At 38.2% G+C, this 20,581-nt stretch overlaps 3 protein-coding genes across 5 annotated transcripts in view; 1 reads left to right on the forward strand and 2 right to left on the reverse strand.

The window, feature by feature from the left end:
• Positions 1-3,502, reverse strand: part of rcor1 (REST corepressor 1) — an 8,084-nt gene extending 4,582 nt beyond the window's left edge. Inside the window, exons 1-6 of the mRNA XM_087780203.1 lie at positions 3,097-3,502; positions 2,962-3,021; positions 1,745-1,825; positions 1,614-1,666; positions 286-447; positions 94-212 (exon numbers count right to left, since the gene is read on the reverse strand). Of these exons, the coding sequence (XP_087636329.1) occupies positions 94-212; positions 286-447; positions 1,614-1,666; positions 1,745-1,825; positions 2,962-3,021; positions 3,097-3,283 (662 nt within the window). The 5' untranslated portion in view covers positions 3,284-3,502. The remainder of the gene's footprint in view (positions 1-93; positions 213-285; positions 448-1,613; positions 1,667-1,744; positions 1,826-2,961; positions 3,022-3,096) is intronic.
• Positions 3,503-6,123: 2,621 nt separating this feature from the next.
• ankrd9 (ankyrin repeat domain 9) lies at positions 6,124-7,175 on the forward strand. The gene has a single exon (XM_087780204.1). The coding sequence runs from the start codon at positions 6,272-6,274 to the stop codon at positions 7,124-7,126; it is 855 nt and encodes a 284-aa protein (XP_087636330.1). The 5' UTR covers positions 6,124-6,271; the 3' UTR covers positions 7,127-7,175.
• A 25-nt stretch (positions 7,176-7,200) lies between these two features.
• Positions 7,201-20,581, reverse strand: part of tecpr2 (tectonin beta-propeller repeat containing 2) — a 29,421-nt gene continuing 16,040 nt past the window's right edge. For 2 of the 3 annotated variants that reach the window (XM_087780195.1, XM_087780196.1), the window contains exons 17-26: positions 18,941-19,114; positions 18,688-18,868; positions 17,529-17,670; positions 15,942-16,257; positions 15,133-15,230; positions 14,929-15,064; positions 9,948-10,096; positions 9,741-9,882; positions 9,533-9,682; positions 7,201-7,674 (exon numbers count right to left, since the gene is read on the reverse strand). In XM_087780195.1, the coding sequence (XP_087636321.1) occupies positions 7,517-7,674; positions 9,533-9,682; positions 9,741-9,882; positions 9,948-10,096; positions 14,929-15,064; positions 15,133-15,230; positions 15,942-16,257; positions 17,529-17,670; positions 18,688-18,868; positions 18,941-19,114 (1,646 nt within the window). In that variant the 3' untranslated portion in view covers positions 7,201-7,516. The remainder of the gene's footprint in view (positions 7,675-9,532; positions 9,683-9,740; positions 9,883-9,947; positions 10,097-14,928; positions 15,065-15,132; positions 15,231-15,941; positions 16,258-17,528; positions 17,671-18,687; positions 18,869-18,940; positions 19,115-20,581) is intronic. The other variant, XM_087780197.1, reaches the window with a different exon arrangement.

The following is a 20,581-nucleotide window of genomic DNA, read 5'->3' on the forward strand; positions in this document are numbered from 1 at the left end:
TACAGAAAACTACATTTACATACTAAGAACTGAGACGCACTAAAAACACTAAGTTTAAGGCACAGCTACGCTGGAGACGCAGTAAAGTCTCACCTGTCGTCTCGACTCCTCTTGTGTCTGCGGGTCTGTCGGTCCATGAGGCTGGTTTTACTCCGACTCTTCTTCCAGGAGTAGTAAAAGCGTACGAGGCTGGACGTGGATTTATCGGGCAGCTGGAAAAAGTCGAACATCTGTGAGTCCGACCGCATCGTTTCATCTTCCGGAGCGTCGGGGGGGAAAACGAACCATTTGTTGGATGCGACGGAAGCTCTTCCCGTGGCAGCTGAAGGCCTGTTCGAACAGAACCCGGTCCTCCACCGTCCACTCGTCGGGGAACGGCGTGAAGTTGGGCAGGTCGGCCAGAGACTTCTCGATGTTGTGATTGTGCCAGAAGAGCATCCCGAGGGCCTGGAACACAAGAGCGGCGTCAGGAACCGTCGCAGGTTGACGTGGAAGCGTCTCACAACTGAAGGCTCATCGAGGGTTTGAACCGTAGACGATGTGATTAAATAAAATCAACACTGACACGTTTAATTTGACATCTTCCAAAGAAAACTTATTCAAACCAGTTTTTGAAAAAAGTAGATAAACAGCAAACATTTAATCCTAAATTCCCGCAGTTCACAAGATCCAAATTAACCATCGAGATTAAACACTAAACAACATTTTTAACAATATTCAAGTCATTGATTATTTTCGACTGCACTTCAACACTGTGATGATCATCCATTTCCACGACCAGTTCAAGTTCTTTACAAAACATTGAACTTTTTAAACTTGTACTGATGATATAAAGTACTTTTATAAATGACAAATACATGCTTCCCATCATTCCTTAATAGTTTATTAGTATAATAAATACATATAAAATGACACCATTTGTTTAATTACTTTTCTTATTGATTATTTCCTTGTTTTGCATTTTTATTATCATTTTATCCGTTTATTCCAACTTTATTAATTGGGTTTTTTTTTTTATGTTTGAAAGACTTTTTTTTCATGACATCAAGCTTTTTAATAGAAACATAATGTTGTTTATCGCCTGTAATGTAACAAGAAAACATGATTTTAAATTAATTATTATTTTTGCTTCATCACTTGACGCTCAGAGCAGTCGTCATAATGTCGTTATAATGTTGTCATAATTGTCGTCATAATGTCGTTATAATGCGGAGCCTGAAGTGATTTAATTCACTTACAGCTGTTGATTTAAACAATAAATCGAATACAGGAAGTTCAATCTTCAGATGATCAGATGATTAAAAACATGCATGTCTTGTAATTTGGCTTCCAGTCGATTCAAGAAACAGCATCAAGATGCATTGATGTCAGAGTCTGGCAGAGAGATCTTCGTGATCTCATCAATCGACTCGTCATCCTGGCTATAGAACCCATTCAGAGTTTAAATGACATTATTAGTCGTTCATGCAAGATAGAGTTGATTTCATCGATGATGTGAAATCATGTGATAAATTATATAATCTGGAATAAGACAGACTTAAAGTAAACACAATTATGGGTGTAGTTTTTGTTCATGTTTTCATGCACATTTATTGAGCAGAAACACACGCTACCTGCTCCATGTTGTAACCGTGTTTCTCTTTGGCGATGGCGATGTACTCGTCCACTGAAACACAAAAATAACACGTTACACTTTTTCCCCTAATTTTCAAAACGTGATTCAAAACAAACGAAAGGTTCTTACGCTGAGCCTGGTTCAACGTGTTGCTGGGGATCCAAACCAACATGCCGAGGTTTTCGGACGCTTGAGTCGCCTTCGCCACTTCTGATGAACAAATGTTAGATTCGCTTCTTAGCCAAAGAAAATCAACACATTAGTTGAACTTCAGACTGTTTTCTTTAAGTTTGTTCTGTATCACACGAATCTTATCAACCTCGTCTATGATGCTTTGTGTTTATGTTGTAGCTCTTTGTTTCATTCTTGAAGAGATTCAGAATTCTGAGTCGCTCTAGTAGAAGAACTCACATTTCTCCGATCCTTAAAACTCTTCACTGGCTGTCAGTTTCTTTCAGGATCAATTTAAAAAAATTCTGGTTCTTACTTTCAGATCTATTCATGGTCAGACCTTCCATCAGTAGATTCTGATCCAGACTTACACCCCAGCTCGGGCTCTGAGGTCTGTGGATCAGAATCTACTGACGGTTCCACGCACACGGTTCAGGACCAGAGGAGAGAAATCCTTCCAGACTGTTGCTCCTAAGCTTTGGAACGATCTCTGTGTTTGATGATCTACTGACTCCTTCAAGAAACATCTGTGTTTGATGATCTACTGACTCCTTCAAGAAACATCTCTGTGTTTGATGATCTACTGACTCCTTCAAGAAACATCTGTGTTTGATGATCTACTGACTCCTTCAAGAAACATCTGTGTTTGATGATCTACTGACTCCTTCAAGAAACATCTGTGTTTGATGATCTACTGACTCCTTCAAGAAACATCTGTGTTTGATGATCTACTGACTCCTTCAAGAAACATCTCAAGACACTTTTATTTGTTCAGGCTTTCCCTTGATTTTCTGGAACTCTTGTTGTGTTATCAGTTTTATCTTGATCTTTAAAATATATACTTTATTGAATATTGTTTTGATTGTTTAAGCGCTTTGTGACCCTGGTCTGGAAAAGCTATCTATAAATACAAATTACTTACTTACATTTTAAAGAGGCTCACTTTGAAAAATAGAGGATAAATACAATAAAAACTGGATACAAACATAAACAACTAAAAACTAGTGACGACATCATCACAGTACCATGAGACCCAACAGTGATGGATCCTCGGCTCAGAGAAGAAAACAAGTTTAAACGGCGGCGCTGACAGTAAACAAAGATCTCAGCAGGATGTTCTGCTGACACTGATGCTAACGCTCCACCAAACTAGCTGCCGCGTCCATCACACTCACCCGGGTCAAAGTCCGGAACCGCTGCCTGGTACTGCGTACCGACCCTCATCCCTCCTCCACCTACACACAAGAAGGTCGTAAAAGTATCAACAAAGTTCGGAGTCCTGGCGTCCCGGGGAAGGATCGGAACCGAACCTCTCTCATCGTCGCTGCTGGAGCCCGAACTTCCTTCTTCCCAGCAGCTGTTGTTGCTGGTTCCATCCCCGGACACGCTGTTGGCGCCCATGATGGTCGCGGCTCCGTGGCCGCTGGTGCCCGCGGGGGCTCTGCCCCGCCGCTTCCCTCCGGGACCCTCCGAGGTTCGGTCTAACATCACCGGCATCACGGCGTCGAGGTGCAGCGGAGCGGCTGCGGAGAGACTAGCTGGTGGCTAAGCTAACGTTAGCTGGTGGCTACGCTAGAGTTAGCTGGTGGCTAAGCTAAAGTTAGCTGGAGTTCCTCGAAGAAGAAGAAGAAGAAGAAGAAGAAGAGCTCCAAACGTCCCCGGAAGTTCCGGCGACTGAAGCCCAAGCTCTCGCTGGAGGTCTGAGCTGGAAAAACCGGACTGAGCCTGAATGAACCAGATGACGAGATCCAAGATGATAAAGTTAAATAAATATTAACTTTGAATTATTTACTTATCGCTAGATTCTTATCTGATGAGCATCTTTATTAAATGTGTTTTTTTAAAGCCACGTTACATTTTTACATATAAAGTTTAAACACATTCATTATACATAAAACATCCTTTATTGACTGTTTTTCCACTTTGTGTTTCGTTTAATATTTTCCACCGTATAATTGTAACGTTTTTCCTTTATTTATCTATTATATTTTTCCTCATTACTTTGTTTTCTAGTCGTCCATCTCTTTAAATTATATTTATTATCGTTTTCACTTTCATTTTCTAGTATTTTTTTTTACTGGTTTAGTGCGAGTCTTCCCGTCATTAAACGTTGGATTAATAATACGTTATTATCTATTAGTTATAATTCTAAATAAGTAAACCTTTATTAAACGTTTTTCCACTTTGTGTTTAATTTAAAATTTTCCGACGTATAATTGTAACGCTTTTCCTCAATTATCTATTACATTTTTCCTCATTACTTTGTTTAACGTTATCAATCTATTATTTTCTGTATATAATCGTTTTCACTTTCATTTTCTAGTCTTTTTTTTTTTACTAGTTTAGATAAAGTCATCCCGTGATTTCGATTGTAGGTCAATCGACGTTGGATTAATAATAAGTTATTATCTATAAGTTATAATTCTAATTAAGTAAACGTTTAATAACTTGTTTTGTAATATTTTAACCGCACTTGTAATATGTGGCCCCAACAAATTTCTGCCTCATACAATTTGGCCCCCTGTGTAATCGGTTGAAGACCTCGCTGTAAAAGTACTATTAAATAATTGAATTTAAAAATTTGAACTACTTCAAAATGGAAGCAGGAGTTTCACATTATATTTCAAATAATCAGAGAATAACATTTCTAAATACAATATTCTTTCATTCGTATCCTTTTATATTCAATATAAAAAATGTTGTTGAAGTAGTGCAAATACTTTATGATTAGATTGTTATTATTTAGTTCATTGTGACAATATTAAAAACAAAAGAATAAATCGACATTTAACTTGACTAATTATTCAATTGAATTATAAAAATATATATATTATCTCGTGGTAACGTTTTGATATTAAATGAAATATAAGATACGACGAAACTCTTCAAGGATTCTAACAATTGTCCCCCAAAAAAGCAAAACAAACAAATGTGAATTTGTAATAATAAACTTCAGACGCTCCAAAACAAAAGCAGGAAGTAGCTCCTCCATTATTTACGTCTGGCTGATCTTCACTGAAATACAACTTTCATGTTCAATCAAAGTGACTTGTATATAAAACTAGAAACACAACAATAAGAACTTTGAGTTTTATTGTTGAATTAATGACTTTAAATCACTTTGTCTCTTTATCACAGTGGAAATAAAAGTGCAATGAATTGCTTAATTACTGCTAATTATTTATTTATATATTCGTACCAGTATATTGTACTCAGTTATAGAACTGTATTACAGTAACAAAGGTATTGTTTAAAAAAAAGTCTCGTTGACGTCATGAAAATGTTCCGCAGTCAGTTCTAGTTTCTGACCACCAGATGGCAGCAAAGTCGTTTAAACGAGAGTTTCGTTCTTTATAAATGTTCTTGTCTTTATTAAGAATTGAAAATGAAACGATTTAATCAAATATATGATTCATTGATAAGTTATTCATTGTTGCTGCTGCACCTTCCAAGAACTATTGTGTTTCGTTTTGAAGTAATAAGTAATAAGTGGACAAAGAATATTGTCACGTAACACGATTAAAACAAGTAGGCAACGTTTAAAAAAACTTGGTTTCTTTTTCTTGCTTTAAAAAATATAATTATTTTGGTATATAAAGGCAGATCAGACACTATTTTATTACTATAAAGAACACATTTTCATTTTTGTAAAAGTTCGCCAGCTTGATTTTAATGATGGCACTTATTTGTCTTTCAATTAAAAAACAAAAAAACAGGGTCTTTGTAATAGTCTGAAAATGTAAGTTATTCAAACTCCATGAAGGTCATTAATTAATGGTTTAAACTTTTTTTTTCCACCTAAAGTTAAGTTAAATTATGAATTTATTTTCCTCGCCTATAGGTTTTACGTTTTTCCTTTAAATTAAAATAAACATTAAAATGAGAAGAACATCGTTCGCATGATCTGCTGTCAGCGAGTATTGACCTATATATTGATAGAACTTTATTGATCTTCTGGGAGAATTCCTTTAAAAGTATCATTTTTTAAATAGAATAATATCAACTCTGATAACGATGAGCTCGGCGGGGGTCTGCGCTCACTGAGTACCTTTATACTTTCTATTCACGGATATCGAAACTATCAGCAGTGACGACGCAGTCACGTGATCTGTCACAAAAAAAAAAAAACGCCACACCGTGTCAGCTGACGTCACGACACAAAGCCCACGAGGGACAGAAACAAATTCCCCGCCACGTTATCAGCAGTGGTCAGTGGCTCCGGTCAGTTATGTAAATATCTGGTATCTACTATGCGGGAGTTAAAGGGCGCTATGTTCGCTATGTGTGACACCTGATGTGACACCTGATGTGACACCTGATCTGACACCACAACAAACGCCCACACGCGGGGTGTGTGTGTGTGTGTGTGAGGGGGGGGGGGTGGTTCTGTTTTGGTGTCCAGGACTATTTAAGCGCGGCGCGCGGGGAGGACCGGGGTTTGATTCACCGATTCTGCCGGTCCTCCTCACCTCCACCTGCGGACTCATGCCGTGGCTCGTGCCCTCGCGGGACCGGATCCTGTCCTCGTCGCCGTCGCAGCGGCAGTGCGAGCGCACCGCCTTCGACTTCTACCGCGCGGTGCGCGAGCGGCTCCCGGTGTGGCTGCTGGAGGACACGCGCACCATGGAGGTGTTCTGCTGGGACGACGGACACCCGCGCGCCTTCTCGCCCTCCGAGGCGCTCCTGTACGCCCTCGTGCACGACCACCGCGACTACGCGCGTCACCTGCTCGACAGGTACGCGGCGAGCGCGCTCACGGCGCCGCGCTGCAGCTTCTGCCGCTGCCGCAGCAGCGGCGCGCCGCACCTGAACGTGGCGGTGCGCTACAACCGCGTGGCCATCCTCGCCATGATCGTGGACGCGCTGCGCGGCGCCGAGGCCAGCCTGCCGCGGGACTACATCGACAGCAGCGGCGGGTGCGCGCACGTGGCGGACGCGGAGAAGCGCGCGGTGCAGCTGGCGGTGGAGCTGTCGCGCCCGGACTGTCTGCGCCTGCTGCTCGCGCACGGCGCGCGCCCGCACGCCGTGGACGCGGCGCTGCGGCGCATCGACGAGACGCGAGCGGCGGAGCGGCAGGACGCGGTGCGGTGCCTGGACTTCCTGCTGCTGTTCCTGCCCAAGCCTGAGGCGCCGGGTCTGCTGAGGGACGACAGCCGCCACTGGCAGGAGGTCCTGGGCAGCGAGGTCTTCAACTGGCTGCTGGGTCTGGCGCCGCCGTCGCTCCTGCTCCAGTCGCTCAGAACTTTGGCCCAGGAGGTCCCGAGTCAGATCTCACACCTGCCCGCCTTCCTGACCCTGCAGAGCTGGCAGACGCCGCTGTCGCCCTGGAGACACACATGACCTCAGAGCAGCTGGGATGTAAATAAATGAATGTAAATATTGTTGATTAAATAAAGATGTGAAGAAAGTTCCTCTCCGTGTTCACAGATGTTTAATCCAAACACAATGAGTGGTTCGTTAGCAGCTAACTCAAAACTATAGGATCATAACACGGGAACGTCTCCTGAAGGTCCAGGAGAAGAAGATTCTTCAGTTAGTTTGAAGCTCAAATACGGTGAAAATTCCTCTGATTTAGTGCAAAGTTACAGCCGTTAAAAACTCTTCCCTCGACGACCCTGAAAAATAAAGTGCCTTCATAGAAAACAAAAGTCAAACGTCAACAGTTCAACACTGTCCTTCGGGACCGTGATCTGTACATGGAATGATGGGGGGCGGGGGGGTCAGGGGGTCTCAGATGAGCTCCCACTCGTCCTCCACGTCGTCCTGGCCCGGTACCAGAGCCGCACCGCAGGGGGCGTGTCCACGAGCGAACTGTGGGAGGAGCTTCGTCAGCCTCCGGGACAAACCCCCGGTCGGGTCCACGGCCCACAGCTCGTCGTCCGGGGTCACTGATGGAGACACGTTCATGAGGATCGTATGACCGGAACCAACACGGACACTAGAACCTGATCAAATATTTTATGGATAAAAGACAGAATATGATCCAATCTTCGCGACCAGAACTATGGACGTGTATCAGTGTTTTCAGGCATTTAATTGTTTTTTATTTATATCTTTAACCCTCGTGTTATCTCTGGGTCAAGGTGACCCGTTCACACACACACATACACACAAGGGATACCACAAACACATTTGTTTTCGGGGCCCCGGGTCACCTTGACCCAGAGATAACACAAAGGGGTTATTTAAACGTTGCAATTACTCATTAACATTTTTTTTTAAATAAATATATTTGAAAAATATAAATATAAATAAGTAGGATATTTCCAAAATGAATAATTTTTCACAAAGTTTGATGATTTAATTCCAATAATTCAAAGTAAATTTGTCTAAATTCCATCTTTTTCAGTTCGTAGCCCAAAAGAAAAATGGTTAATAAAGTAAAAAAAAAAAATCCACATGATTGAATATTTAGTTTGATTTTCTATTTTCTCCTTAAATATACTAAAAATACATATTTTAAAGACAATATAATATTATTTTGTAGCTTTTTAAATGAATAATAGAGTAACTTGATGTGTGTTTCCACGTCGTCACGTGATCGTCTCCCCGTCGCATGATTGGCTGAAAGTTGTTTTACGTTGAAATGAAAAGAAGAAAAATTGAAATTTATAACGTTTATTTTTGAATTAATGGAATTCGAATATTAAACTCTATGTGTAAAACTTTTGTTTGTGTTTAATTCAATCGTTTAAAAAAAAATTCAATTTACAAATTCAATTGTTCTATAAAAACAAATTCAACTGTTCTTTGCATAAATTAAATTATTTAATTAATTAATTAATTAAATTATTTAAAAATAACAATAAAATGGTTTAAAATGTTAAAATATTTGTTATGTAAAAATAGAACTTTTTGTTTTTTATTGAAGTGAAAAAACTTTTGAACTTATTTATTTTGGGGAAAACGATTTTTTTTTAAATAAAGTAAAAATTGTTGTTGTTTTTGGACAAAGACAAAATATTATTGTGTTGAATGATATGAATATTAAATATTTGAAGTTATTTTTGTTTAAATGTGAAAACAGTTTGGTATTTTTTTTATTTTTATTGAAGTGAAAAAAAAAACATTTGTTTTGATCCTTTTGTTTCAAAGTGAAAAAGGTTTTGAATTATTTTTGTTTTTTGAAGTGAAAAAATGATTGGAATTAAAAAAAGAAGTTTTTAACGAATTGAAATCGAGTAAAAAGTATTTTTTTATTGAAGTGAAAAAATAATTGTTTGTGTTTTAATGTAAAAACAGAACTTTTTGTATTTTATTGAAGTGAAAAAACTTTATTTATTTTGGGGAAAACGATTACAAAGATGTTTTTATTTTTTTTTTAAATAAAGTAAAAATTGTAGTTGTTTTTTGACGAAGACAAAATATTATTGTGTTGTTTTTTAAAAAAAATATGAATAATAAATATTTTAAGTCTTTTTGTTTAAATGTGAAAACAGTTTTGTACTTTTTGTTTGGTCTCCAAGTAAAAATAAACTTTAGAAGAAGTTTTTTTTTAATTAGAGTCCAAAAAGTTTAGAGTTTTAGGAAGTAAGTTCACAAAGATACAATAGTATTGCTTTTTTAATGAATATAAAAAAGTACACAAGTGTCTCCATGACTGAATTAATTAATTAAATTATTTAAAAATAACAATAAAATGGTTAAAAATCAGTGAAAGAAAACAACAACATCTCAATAAAAAACCTTGAAACCATCCAAAGATCCAATATTCTGACGACACGGATCCACCTGAGGTTCTCTCACCTGTTAGCCAGTGAGCGTTGCCAGGGATCTTCTTCCAATAATCTCCCGCCGGGTTCCGCTCCGAGACCCCGTACCGTCTCGCCAGGTCCCCGTTGACACAGCGGACCCAGACCGTGCGGCAGCTCAGCACCAGCTGGGTCACCACCAATCCTGACCCGGGAACAGACCTTCAGCGCGACGCGTTCCGACATCTTTTCGAACCACATACCCGGCACCAGATCCCAGTTGGTTCCCACCGGCATCTCGTCGCTCAGCCCCGTCCGGACGAACACGCTCCCCCGGTTGTCCAGAGCCCAGAGGAGACCGTCGTCGGGACTGGTGTGGATGGAGAGCAGCTGGACCCCCACGGGCTGCGGAGACAACATCGTTTTCGGTGGATGGTTTTTTTTCCAGGAGGTTCGATCGGTTCTTTTACCAGGACTGGAGGTTCGATCTGGATCCACGCCGGCAGCATCATGTTGGGGTTCAGCGGTTGAGTTCCCACCCGGAAGTAGACGACGCCCCGACTGTCCACGGCCCAGACGTTCTGGCTTCCGCAGCTGACGCTCACCAGACGCACGTTCCCTGCAGAACCAGAGGAACTTCAGCTCAGACTGGAGGTCATTTGGTTTCGTTATTAATCAAACAAAAGCTGCTTAAATAGAAGCGTATTTTTGAAAAATCCTTTTATCTTTTGATTGAAATGAAAAAGGTTTTGGAGACATTTTTATTTTATTGAGTAGAAAAAAAATGTTTCAATTAAAAAACGTTTTTAAAGTGTTTTATTTTTATTGAAGTGAAAAAAAGATTGGAATTTTCTATTGAGTAGAAAAAAGTTTTTAATGACTTGAAAATGAGTAAAAAGTATTTTTTTTATTGAAGTAAAAAAAACAATTGTTTTTTTTATGTAAAAACAGAACTTTTTGTTTTTTATTGAAGTGAAAAAACTTTTGAACTTATTTATTTTGGGGAAAACGGGTGTTTTTTTTTAAATAAAGTAAAAATTGTCGTTGTTTTTGGACAAAGACAAAATATTATTGTGTTGAATGATATGAATATTAACTACATGAACTTTATTTATTTTGGGGAAAACGGTTTCAAAGATGTTTTTTTTTTTTTTAAATAAAGTAAAAATTGTCGTTGTTTTTTGACGAAGACAAAATATTATTGTGTTGTTTTTTTAATAATAAATATTTGACGTTTTTTTTGTTTAAATGTGAAAACAGTTTTGTACTTTTTGTTTGGTCTCGAAGTAAAACAAAAACTTTAGAAGACGTTTTTTTTTAATTAGAGTCCAAAAAGTTTAGAGTTTTAGGAAGTAAGTTCACAAAGATACCATTGTATTGCTTTTTTAATGAATATAAAAAGTACACAAGTGTCTCCATGACTCAGACCTCCAGAGAAGGAAGTCCTGGAGGCCAGAGAGCGACCGGAGGAACTGCTGTGTGTCACGAAGACTCTGGTGTTTAAAAGAAAACCAACATGACCTCCTCGGATGCCGACAAACAAAACAATCCAAGGTTTACTTTGACTTCAGCTATAGAAGTGACACATCAGAAAAACATGATAATCTTCAGAAAGTTAATCTTATTTATATAACCTTGAATCCTGAAGACACGCCTGCGTCAAACAACGACTCGCTCGGGTTTATTGTAAGTCCAGGACGGTTCCAGTAAACCTGCTGATCGCACAGGTATGTTCCACACCTTCACACAAATCACGGCGGTGACTCGCGGTGACACACGATTGTCACGGACAGGTCATGTGGACAAGGTGGACTGGAAGCAGAATCAAGTGACAACGTTTCTGTTTTGAGAGCCTGTGGACCTACAGACCCACTGACCTGCAGCACTTCATCATCGTGAAGTCGCCTTCAGCTGTCGTCGCTTTTAAAGTTCAACGCCATGTAGATGCAGTTTGTTTCTGATTTGATTCACAACAATAGCTTGACGTCTTGACTAGCTTTAAATGCATTCAAAAACTAGCCTGGATGCTAACATCTAGTTTATATTGTTAACTCTTCAAAGATCCCGTTATATAGTTGTAGTTAGCTTTAGCTTTTCAACTTTAGCTTAAACGAAAAAAGCTTAAACTAGATATTAGCATCATCCTGTTAGCCTGAACTGGATATTAGCTTTTCAACATTAGCTTGAACAAATTAGACTAAACTATATATTAGCTTCATGTTGTTAGCCTAAACTAGATATCAGCTTCATGTTGTTAGCCAAAACTCGATATTAGCTTTACCCTGTTAGCCCAAACTTGATATTAGCTTTCCAACATTAGCTTGAACAAATTAGATTAAACTAGATATTAGCTTCATCTTGTTAGCCTAAACTAGATATTAGCTTTACCCTGTTAGCCCAAACTGGATATTAGCTCTACCCTGTTAGCCCAAACTGGATATTAGCTTTCAAACATTAGCTTGAACAAATAAGATTAAACCAGATATTAGCTTTCTAATGCTAACTTGAACTGGATATTAGCTTTACAACATTAGCTTGAATAAAATAAACTAAACATAGATATTAGCTTCATCCTGTTAGCCTAAACTAGATATTAGCTTTCTCCTATTAGCTTAAACTGAATATTAGCATTTCAATATAAGCTTGAAAAAAATAGATTAAATTAGATATTAGCTGTCTTATTCTAACTTGAACTGGATATTAGCCTTCAAACATTAGCTTGAACAAAATAAACTTAACCTAGATATTAGCTTCTACCTGTTAGCCTAAACTGGATATTAGCTTTCTCATATTAGCTTAAACAAGATAGTAGCTATCTCCTGTAAAGCAAAATAAAATATTAGTTTTCCAACATTAGCCTGGTGAAATAAGCTTAAACTAGGTATTAGCTTTACTCTGTTAGCCCAAATTGGGAATTTGCTTTCAAACAACAGGTTGAAATAAATAAGCTTTAACTAAATATTGGTTTTCCTCTGTTAGCTTAAACAAGATATTAGCTTTCTCCTGCTAGCCTGAACTGGAAATAAGCTTTCCAACATTAGCCTGGACTATATCTTAGGTGGTAACAGGAACCCCTAAATAGATATTAGCTCTTAAGTTAGCCAGGAGTGGATGTTAGCTTTCAACATGGCTCTGCAATAAATAGTTTCCTCAAATACTCTCATATCTACACGTGAAACTCGAACATGTATGTGTAGTAACAGGATTGAAACGTATTACAAAATAATAATAAACACAAGGCTGTGTTATTGCGTCACAATTCAATGTATTTTCAGTTTTCTTACACTCTTTATCTTATCGTGTGTTTGTGCAGAATCTCAGTTTGACCTCGGCTCCCCTCGATATAAGCAAACGTCGATAAGACGAGTGGAAGCTTGTTTTATGATGTCATCAAGAAGAAATGTCACTCAAGATAAGGCATCAACTAGTGGTCAACATTAATTAAACTACAGCAAACAGTTTATTCTACTCGTAGATTTACTACGAACGCTACACTGCAGCCGAAGGTAGTTTATAAGAAAACTCAAGGACGATTTGACCTTAAAAACTCCTGCGTTACACAACACACACTTGTTTTTATCCGTGGACGCGGAGCGTGTTCGGGGGAATCCTGGTCACGTATGTCACTCGAGCCGACCTGTCCGGCAAAAGTTGCTGAAACGGTTCACGTCCACACACTCAACACCCCGTCATGTGCTCCCTGATAGCGGGGGTCAGCGACTAAAAACAGAAGTGCCCCCTCGAGTCCGGTTACAGTCTGACGCACGGACACTCGCCTCAGATAGTGACCGCTGTTACACAACATGTCAGTGGGAGTGAGACCCACAGCTGTGTTTGTCCACTCGCAGGCCTTTTTAAGAAAAGCTGGTGAACACACACACACACACACACACTCACAAGTGTTTATCTCTCTTATCTAATCTCACTGCTGGGACACGAGTAATTACAGCGTAATTCATTCAATCAGAAAAATGTTGTAAATCACTTGGTTGAGGTTTTCAAGCTTCATACCTGCTTTTATTATGGGCTGTTTTTAACCTGGGGTGTACCAACATGTCAGTACACTTAAATATCACATTGGATTTTTTTTTTAATGATACGCTTTAAAGCGCTATATAAATAAATATTACTTACTTACTTACTATATTCATTTTCGACAGATCTGTATTTATGTTTTTGAAAAAAAAGTTTTTCTTTCAAATTATATATATATTTTTTCATCATAGTTCTTATGTGGTTTATATTTTGAAAGCGCATGTTAAATAACAATTTCATTTTGCAAATATTCACGACGTTTTTGTGTTGTAATTAAACTTCCAGCCTCTAGATGGCAGCAGGCATTAAATCCTCAGCAGCTAAAGGAACAATGGAATCCTACGAGTTCCTGGCTATGACTGAGGACGAGAGGATACAGTGAGTCCAGCATCTTTTAAAGCTGATGTTTGGACATATTTTGGTTTAAAAACTAATGAAAGCAGTTACGACTTCATCAAGAGTCATGTGGTCTGTAAATACTACAACACCAGAGTCAAGTACTGGACAATACTACACATATATACTTGTTACTACACTATCACAACATCAGAGTGAAGTACTGGACAATACTACACATATATACTTGTTACTACACTATCACAACACCAGAGTCAAGTACTGGACAATACTACACATATATACTTGTTACTACACTATCACAACACCAGAGTCAAGTACTGGACAATACTACACATATATACTTGTTACTACACTATCACAACATCAGAGTCAAGTACTGGACAATACTACACATATTTACTTGTTACTACACTATCACAACATCAGTGTCAAGTACTGGACAATACTACACATATATACTTGTTACTACACTATCACAACACCAGAGTCAAGTACTGGACAATACTACACATATATACTTGTTACTACACTATCACAACACCAGAGTCAAGTACTGGACAATACTACACATATATACTTGTTACTACACTATCACAACACCAGAGTCAAATACTGGACAATACTACACATATATACTTGTTACTACACTATCACAACACCAGAGTCAAGTACTGGACAATACTACACATATTTACTTGTTACTACACTATCACAACACCAGAGTCAAGTACTGGACAATACTACACATATATACTTGTTACTACACTATCACAACACCAGAGTCAAGTACTGGACAATACTACACATATATACTTGTTACTACACTATCACAACACCAGAGTCAAGTACTGGACAATACTACACATATATACTTGTTACTACACTATCACAACACCAGAGTCAAGTACTGGACAATACTACACATACTTACTTGTTACTACAGTATCAGTATATATCGTATTAACAGATTCTTGACAAAACAGATGTAGTATTATAAACATGTATAAAAGAGAACTAAGAGAAGAAAACCTTCTTCAAGACCATCCATGTACATACCGAGCTGACTGAGGTCCAGTAAAGACCACTGCAGGCCGATGGGACAGGACTGAGTGAGGGTCCGGATACTGACGCGACCGTGTGTGTCGAGAGCCCACAGCGCATCATGACAGGCGGACAGGTGAGTCAGCTCCACCTGAGGACACATCGAGAGAGAGTTAATGGTCCAGAAGACACTGGTTCAGTGGAGTTCAGTGGATGGACCTCTGGTGGCAGAAGAACAGATGATGGTCGTAGCTCTCCGTCCTGGTCCCAGACACAGAAGAGGTCTTTCCTGCTCTGAGCCAACCACAGGAAGGCACCTGGAGATCCACGGGGAACACTTTCAGTTCCACGTATATGGAAGTCAATCAGTGCCAGCAGAGTTTGAAATGAATTGTTTTAAATATTAAAACTTTAAAATGAGTTTTTTTTCATTATTAAAGTACAATAGTTCATTTTGAGAATATTCACTTTTTTTATATCTATCAAGTTTGAGTTTCATATTCTAATTCTCTCTCTCTCTCTCTCTATATATATATTATTTTTTTAATTAAATATAATAACGCTGGTCCAACAGTATTGCGTGGTTCTATGTCGTCACATGATCATCTACACGTCGCATGATTGGCTAAAGGTGTGATCCAGTAGCTCGGTACTCTATTGGTACTGTCTGGTGACACTACTATACCAACATTTTATATTGTTTTTAAAGTACTACAAAGTAAATTGTATTGGATTTAGAACATTTATTTCTGAATTATTTGAATTAAAATATTAAACTCTATGTGTTTAAAAAAATATATATATTTTTGTTTATTAATTATTAAAGAAATTGTTCAATATATAAAATAACTGATTAATATTAAATTATTCAAATAAATACATTTATTCTAAAATAACATTTAAATTAAGAAAATATTGACTTATTCAATAAAATAAATGTAACCCTAATATAGACATTTTTGAATTAAATAAACAATGAAATGCTTAAAACCTTTAAAAAACATTCTTAATAAATGAGTCAATCTAACCTTCTCGGTGCAGGACTCTGGAGGACGAGATGAAAGTCCACCTGGTGGCAGAGATGGTTCCTCTCGGGACCACGTTTTGCCAGAACGTACCTACGAGGCTGCCGCGCGCCAGGTGCAGCTGGTTGCGGCCGGACGCGACCCAAACGCCCCTGGAGCTGGCGCTGACCAGGCTGGGCTGGCACTGGGAGTACTGGGACAGGAACGCCACCACCCGCTCCACCGGGGCCCGGGTCACCGTGGCCACGCTGTGGGTGGCCTGCAGCAGCGTCTGGAACAGACTCCCCTGGTCGAAGACCACGTAGTCCGAGATGCTGATCTGGAGTCCAAACAAATGTTAAGTTATAACTCAATAATCAGGATAAGAATTTGTCGCGTGGATTTACTCCGGTTTCCTCCCTCAGTCCAAAAACATACAGAGGATGATTGGGAATTTGGGGAAAATGTCTATAGGTATGTGAGTGTGTGTGTGAATGGTTGTCTGTCTTTGTGTGCCCTGAGACAGACTGGCCTCCTGTCCAGGGTGTCCTCTGCCTCTCGCCCTATGATACTGGGATAGACTCCAGTCTCCCCGCGACCCCCATAAAGCGGTAGAAAATGAATGAATGAACGATTGTAATGTTTTGTAATTTTGTCTAATCAGTGTCGTTGATGACAAACATGACATTTTTATCAGCAAGATGTGGCCTCGAGTCTGACATGAGAAAAATGTGTCTCTCGCAAAAATACTTAATCCTTACTGGGCTCTAATCTGCCCGAGTCATCGACTATAACTGGATGGTACAATAAATCCATGTTGATATTGTGACATGTTTAAGATAAGATAAAGGACAGATATCTCCTGAGACTTCCAACCAACGCAGAGATTGTTTCGACGGATCAAACCTCACAAAACCATACTAAAGTCAGGCTCACACTTCCTGTCACAGGCTTGTTTCGGTTCATACGACATTTCCTTCGTCCCTTTTTAGAGCTTGACAACCACGTTCTAAGACGACACTCCTGCATCTGACTGGTTACTTTTTTCTTTGAGGATCCAAGACACTGTCATTATCAGTGAGAAAACATGTCTGGAATGTACTGTATATAATCGAACCCTGTTCAGCTGCAAGTTTGACTGTGAACGAAAACCTGTTTTTGCAATTCAAAGACTTAGACTTAGACTGCACTTTATTGATCCCTTTGAGATGACACTCTCAGGGAAATTTCTGTTTTCCAGTAGCACAGAAGGAATAGAGAAAAACCAAAAAGCACACAGAAGAGGACGATAGCATTAAATAACAAAAAAAGTATCCATAGGATATATAAGGCACGCTATCCCTTAGTGGGAAAAGTAAAAAAAAGTTTAAAAAAAAGTAGAGATAAACTAAATAAAAAGGGTAAAGAAAGAGTTAGGGACCGGGAGCTACTGGAGAGGCAGCCGTCTCTCACAGCGCCAGAGGTGTGAATCATCCGTTTGTAACCGACTGTTGCAATCCTAGCTTCTGTTTGCAAACAGATGTGAATAACTCATTTAAACTACTAGTTACAGGCTGATGATGGTAACATAATGATTCTTTTTTGGTCGTGTATAAGTTACAAAAACTCTACCTGCCACCAGTGGTCGTCCTCCCCTTGTGGTTTGGACGAACAGACGCCGGTTCTGAACCAAAGACTTCCGCTGGAGTCCAGAGCCCAGGCCGTCCCGCTGTCTCCGAGCGCGATGCACATCAGGTCCATCCCCTGAGCTTCGCTGCAGGAGGATCAATGTTTTCAACGCTTACAACCGCTGACAGAACGTGTTAGCTTAGCATCAAGAGCTAACCATTAGAAAAGTAGCAAAATAAAATAATTTAATGTGAAAAATGAAGATTACATTTTGTTCATATCAAGTATTTTCTGATACTGGAACAAATGAGGGATCAATATCTATCTATTTAACAACCTAATATTTGTGTTATATTATTAAAAAGTCACACATGTATTGCATCACAAAATAAAAGATATAATATTATAAGATGGGATATTTTATACGGCATATACTAAAAATGTATTACACATGAAAAGTAATTAAAAATAGAAAAAATTAAAAAGTAAAAACAAAAAGCGTAAGAAAAGAGTTATGGAAAATGTGAGGAAACTATCTGGAGTTGAATCTCATCCTGGATTTGTTTTTATATAGTTAATAAAATAAAATAAAATAAAACGATCTTAAAAATATACAAATTATTTACAGTATTACAAAATTAGCACTATTAACAGAATAAAATTAAGTAAAATAAAAAGTAAAATAAAATAAAAATAAAAATTAAATAAAATAAAATAAAATTAAATTAAATTAAAATAAGATAAAAACAAAAAATAAAAACACACAAGAAGAAAAACACACGGATTAGCATCAGGATATTTAAAGTAGAGAGTTAAATATCCTGACACCAGTTGGGATGAAGGACCTTCTATAACACTCCGTCCTACACTTTAGGACAATTGTGAGTTTGCTGGAGCTTTAATATTTCTTAAACACTTAAATAAGGAAGACTAAAAAACAAGGAAAACAATGATAACCTTAACCAGTTGTTATAGCCTGTATTATTCATGAGAAATTAACTCAATCTGTTATTGGAGAATGTGGAGATGAAACGTGAGAAAACATGTGATCGTCAACGTAAAAATGAGTTTGTAAATCAAGCTTAGAAATCATTTAAATATATAAATGACAAAAGAAGATGAATTGTGATTCAGTAGTGAAGATGCAGTACTGCTGTGTTACCTGACGGTGTCGCTCTTCCAAGACTCCCCCTCGCTGCAGTAGCTGTCGAGACCCTCTCTGTAGAACAGCGTCTTGTGCTCGCTCAGCGCCCAGACCACGCCCCCCCGCACACACACCTGGCTGAACACACACGGCGTCTCCACCTTGACGGAGCGAGCGCACGGTCGGTCCACGCTCAGACCTGCAACCCCGAGACGAGTCAGACAAGGGGTCACTCTGACCCGTGTGTAAAAAAGAGGCAACAGGAAGCGACCTGTCTGCAGGTACACGTCGCCGTTGGTCCTGATGATCCACGCCGAGTCCTCGCTCAGAGCGATGAAGGCCGTCTGTTCCACGGCTTTGTACCAGTGACGCTTCCCTTTCCCCGACACCTTCGCACAGGCGTAGGCCGTGAAGGTCTTCTGCTCCACCTTCCACAGCAGGTTACCTGTCAACGGCACGGACCGTCAGCACCGGGTCTAGACTTCTGCTCTTACCTTCTCCTACAGGTTGTAAAATAAGTAAGTAATATTTATTTATATAGCGCTTTTTCCAGACCAGGGTCACAAAGCGCTTAAACAATCAAAACAATACTCAAAAAAGTACATACTTTAAAGATCAAGATAATACTACACAGGAGTTCCAGAAAATCAAGGAAAAGCCTGAACAAATAGAAACGTCATGAGATGTAACATATACTCATTAAAACCACATCTTATACCATCTCTTCACATGCTGACCTTAATTTTGATTTTTTTTAAATTAGATGTAAAATGTCTGTTAAAAGTGACGCTTCAACAAAACTATGAGCTTTTATATGCGAGTGTTATTTAGATGTTTTTTTTGTTTTTTAAACATATTTGTTTATTGATTTTTCACATAAATCAACCAGTACAACTCAACATAGGCTAAGAAGGGAAATAACATTCTTACAGCTGTTAAAATAAAAGTATATATATCCACATACACACTCAAACATATATATTCATAAAGAAAAATATGAAAAGATGTCGATGTTTAGTTTTATTCACACAACTGTGTCATATTCCAAAGAAACACAGATGTCAGGTATTGTACACGTTTATATATCATATATATACTTACATTATGTTTTAAATGACTTCAGACCACAGTGTTTGTTCTCGCATCATTTTTCAAAGATTGTTTATGAAGATTTATTTATTATTTTCTTTTTACTTTAAGTAAGTAATAGTAAGTAAGTAATATTTATTTATATAGCGCTTTTCGAGACCAGGGTCACAAAGCGCTTAAACAATCAAAACAATACTCAAAAAAGTACATACTTTAAAGATCAAGATAATACTGAGAACAACACAGGAGTTCCAGAAAATCAAGGAAAAGCCTGAACAAATAGAAACGTCTTGAGATGTAACATATACTCATTAAAACCACATCTTATACCATCTCTTCACATGCTGACCTTAATTTTGATTTTTATAAATTAGATGTAAAATGTCTGTTAAAAGTGACGCTTCAACAAAATTATGAGCTTTTATATGCGAGTGTTATTTAAATGTTGTTGTTTTTTTTTTGTTGTTTTTTTTAAACATATTTGTTTGTTGATTTTTCACATAAATCAACCAGTACAGCTCAGCGTATCATAAGAAGGGAAATAACATTCTTACAGCTGTTAAAATAAAAGTATATATATCCACATACACACTCAAACATATATATTCATAAAGAAAAATATGAAAAGATGTCGATGTTTAGTTTTATTCACACAACTGCGTCATATTCCAAAGCAACACAGATGTCAGGTATTGTACACGTTTATATATCATATATATACTTACATTATGTTTTAAATGACTTCAGACCACAGTGTTTGTTCTCGCATCATTTTTCAAAGATTGTTTATGAAGATTTATTTATTATTTTCTTTTTACTTTAA

Source organism: Callionymus lyra, chromosome 18 (assembly GCF_982586985.1).
Source record: "Callionymus lyra chromosome 18, fCalLyr1.hap1.1, whole genome shotgun sequence".
Classification (NCBI taxonomy): domain Eukaryota; kingdom Metazoa; phylum Chordata; class Actinopteri; order Syngnathiformes; family Callionymidae; genus Callionymus; species Callionymus lyra.

What these genes read in the sequence shown, in the direction of transcription:
- ankrd9 (XM_087780204.1), top strand. Translation starts at nt 6,272, where the DNA reads ATGCCGTGGCTCGTGCCCTCGCGGGACCGGATCCTGTCCTCGTCGCCG.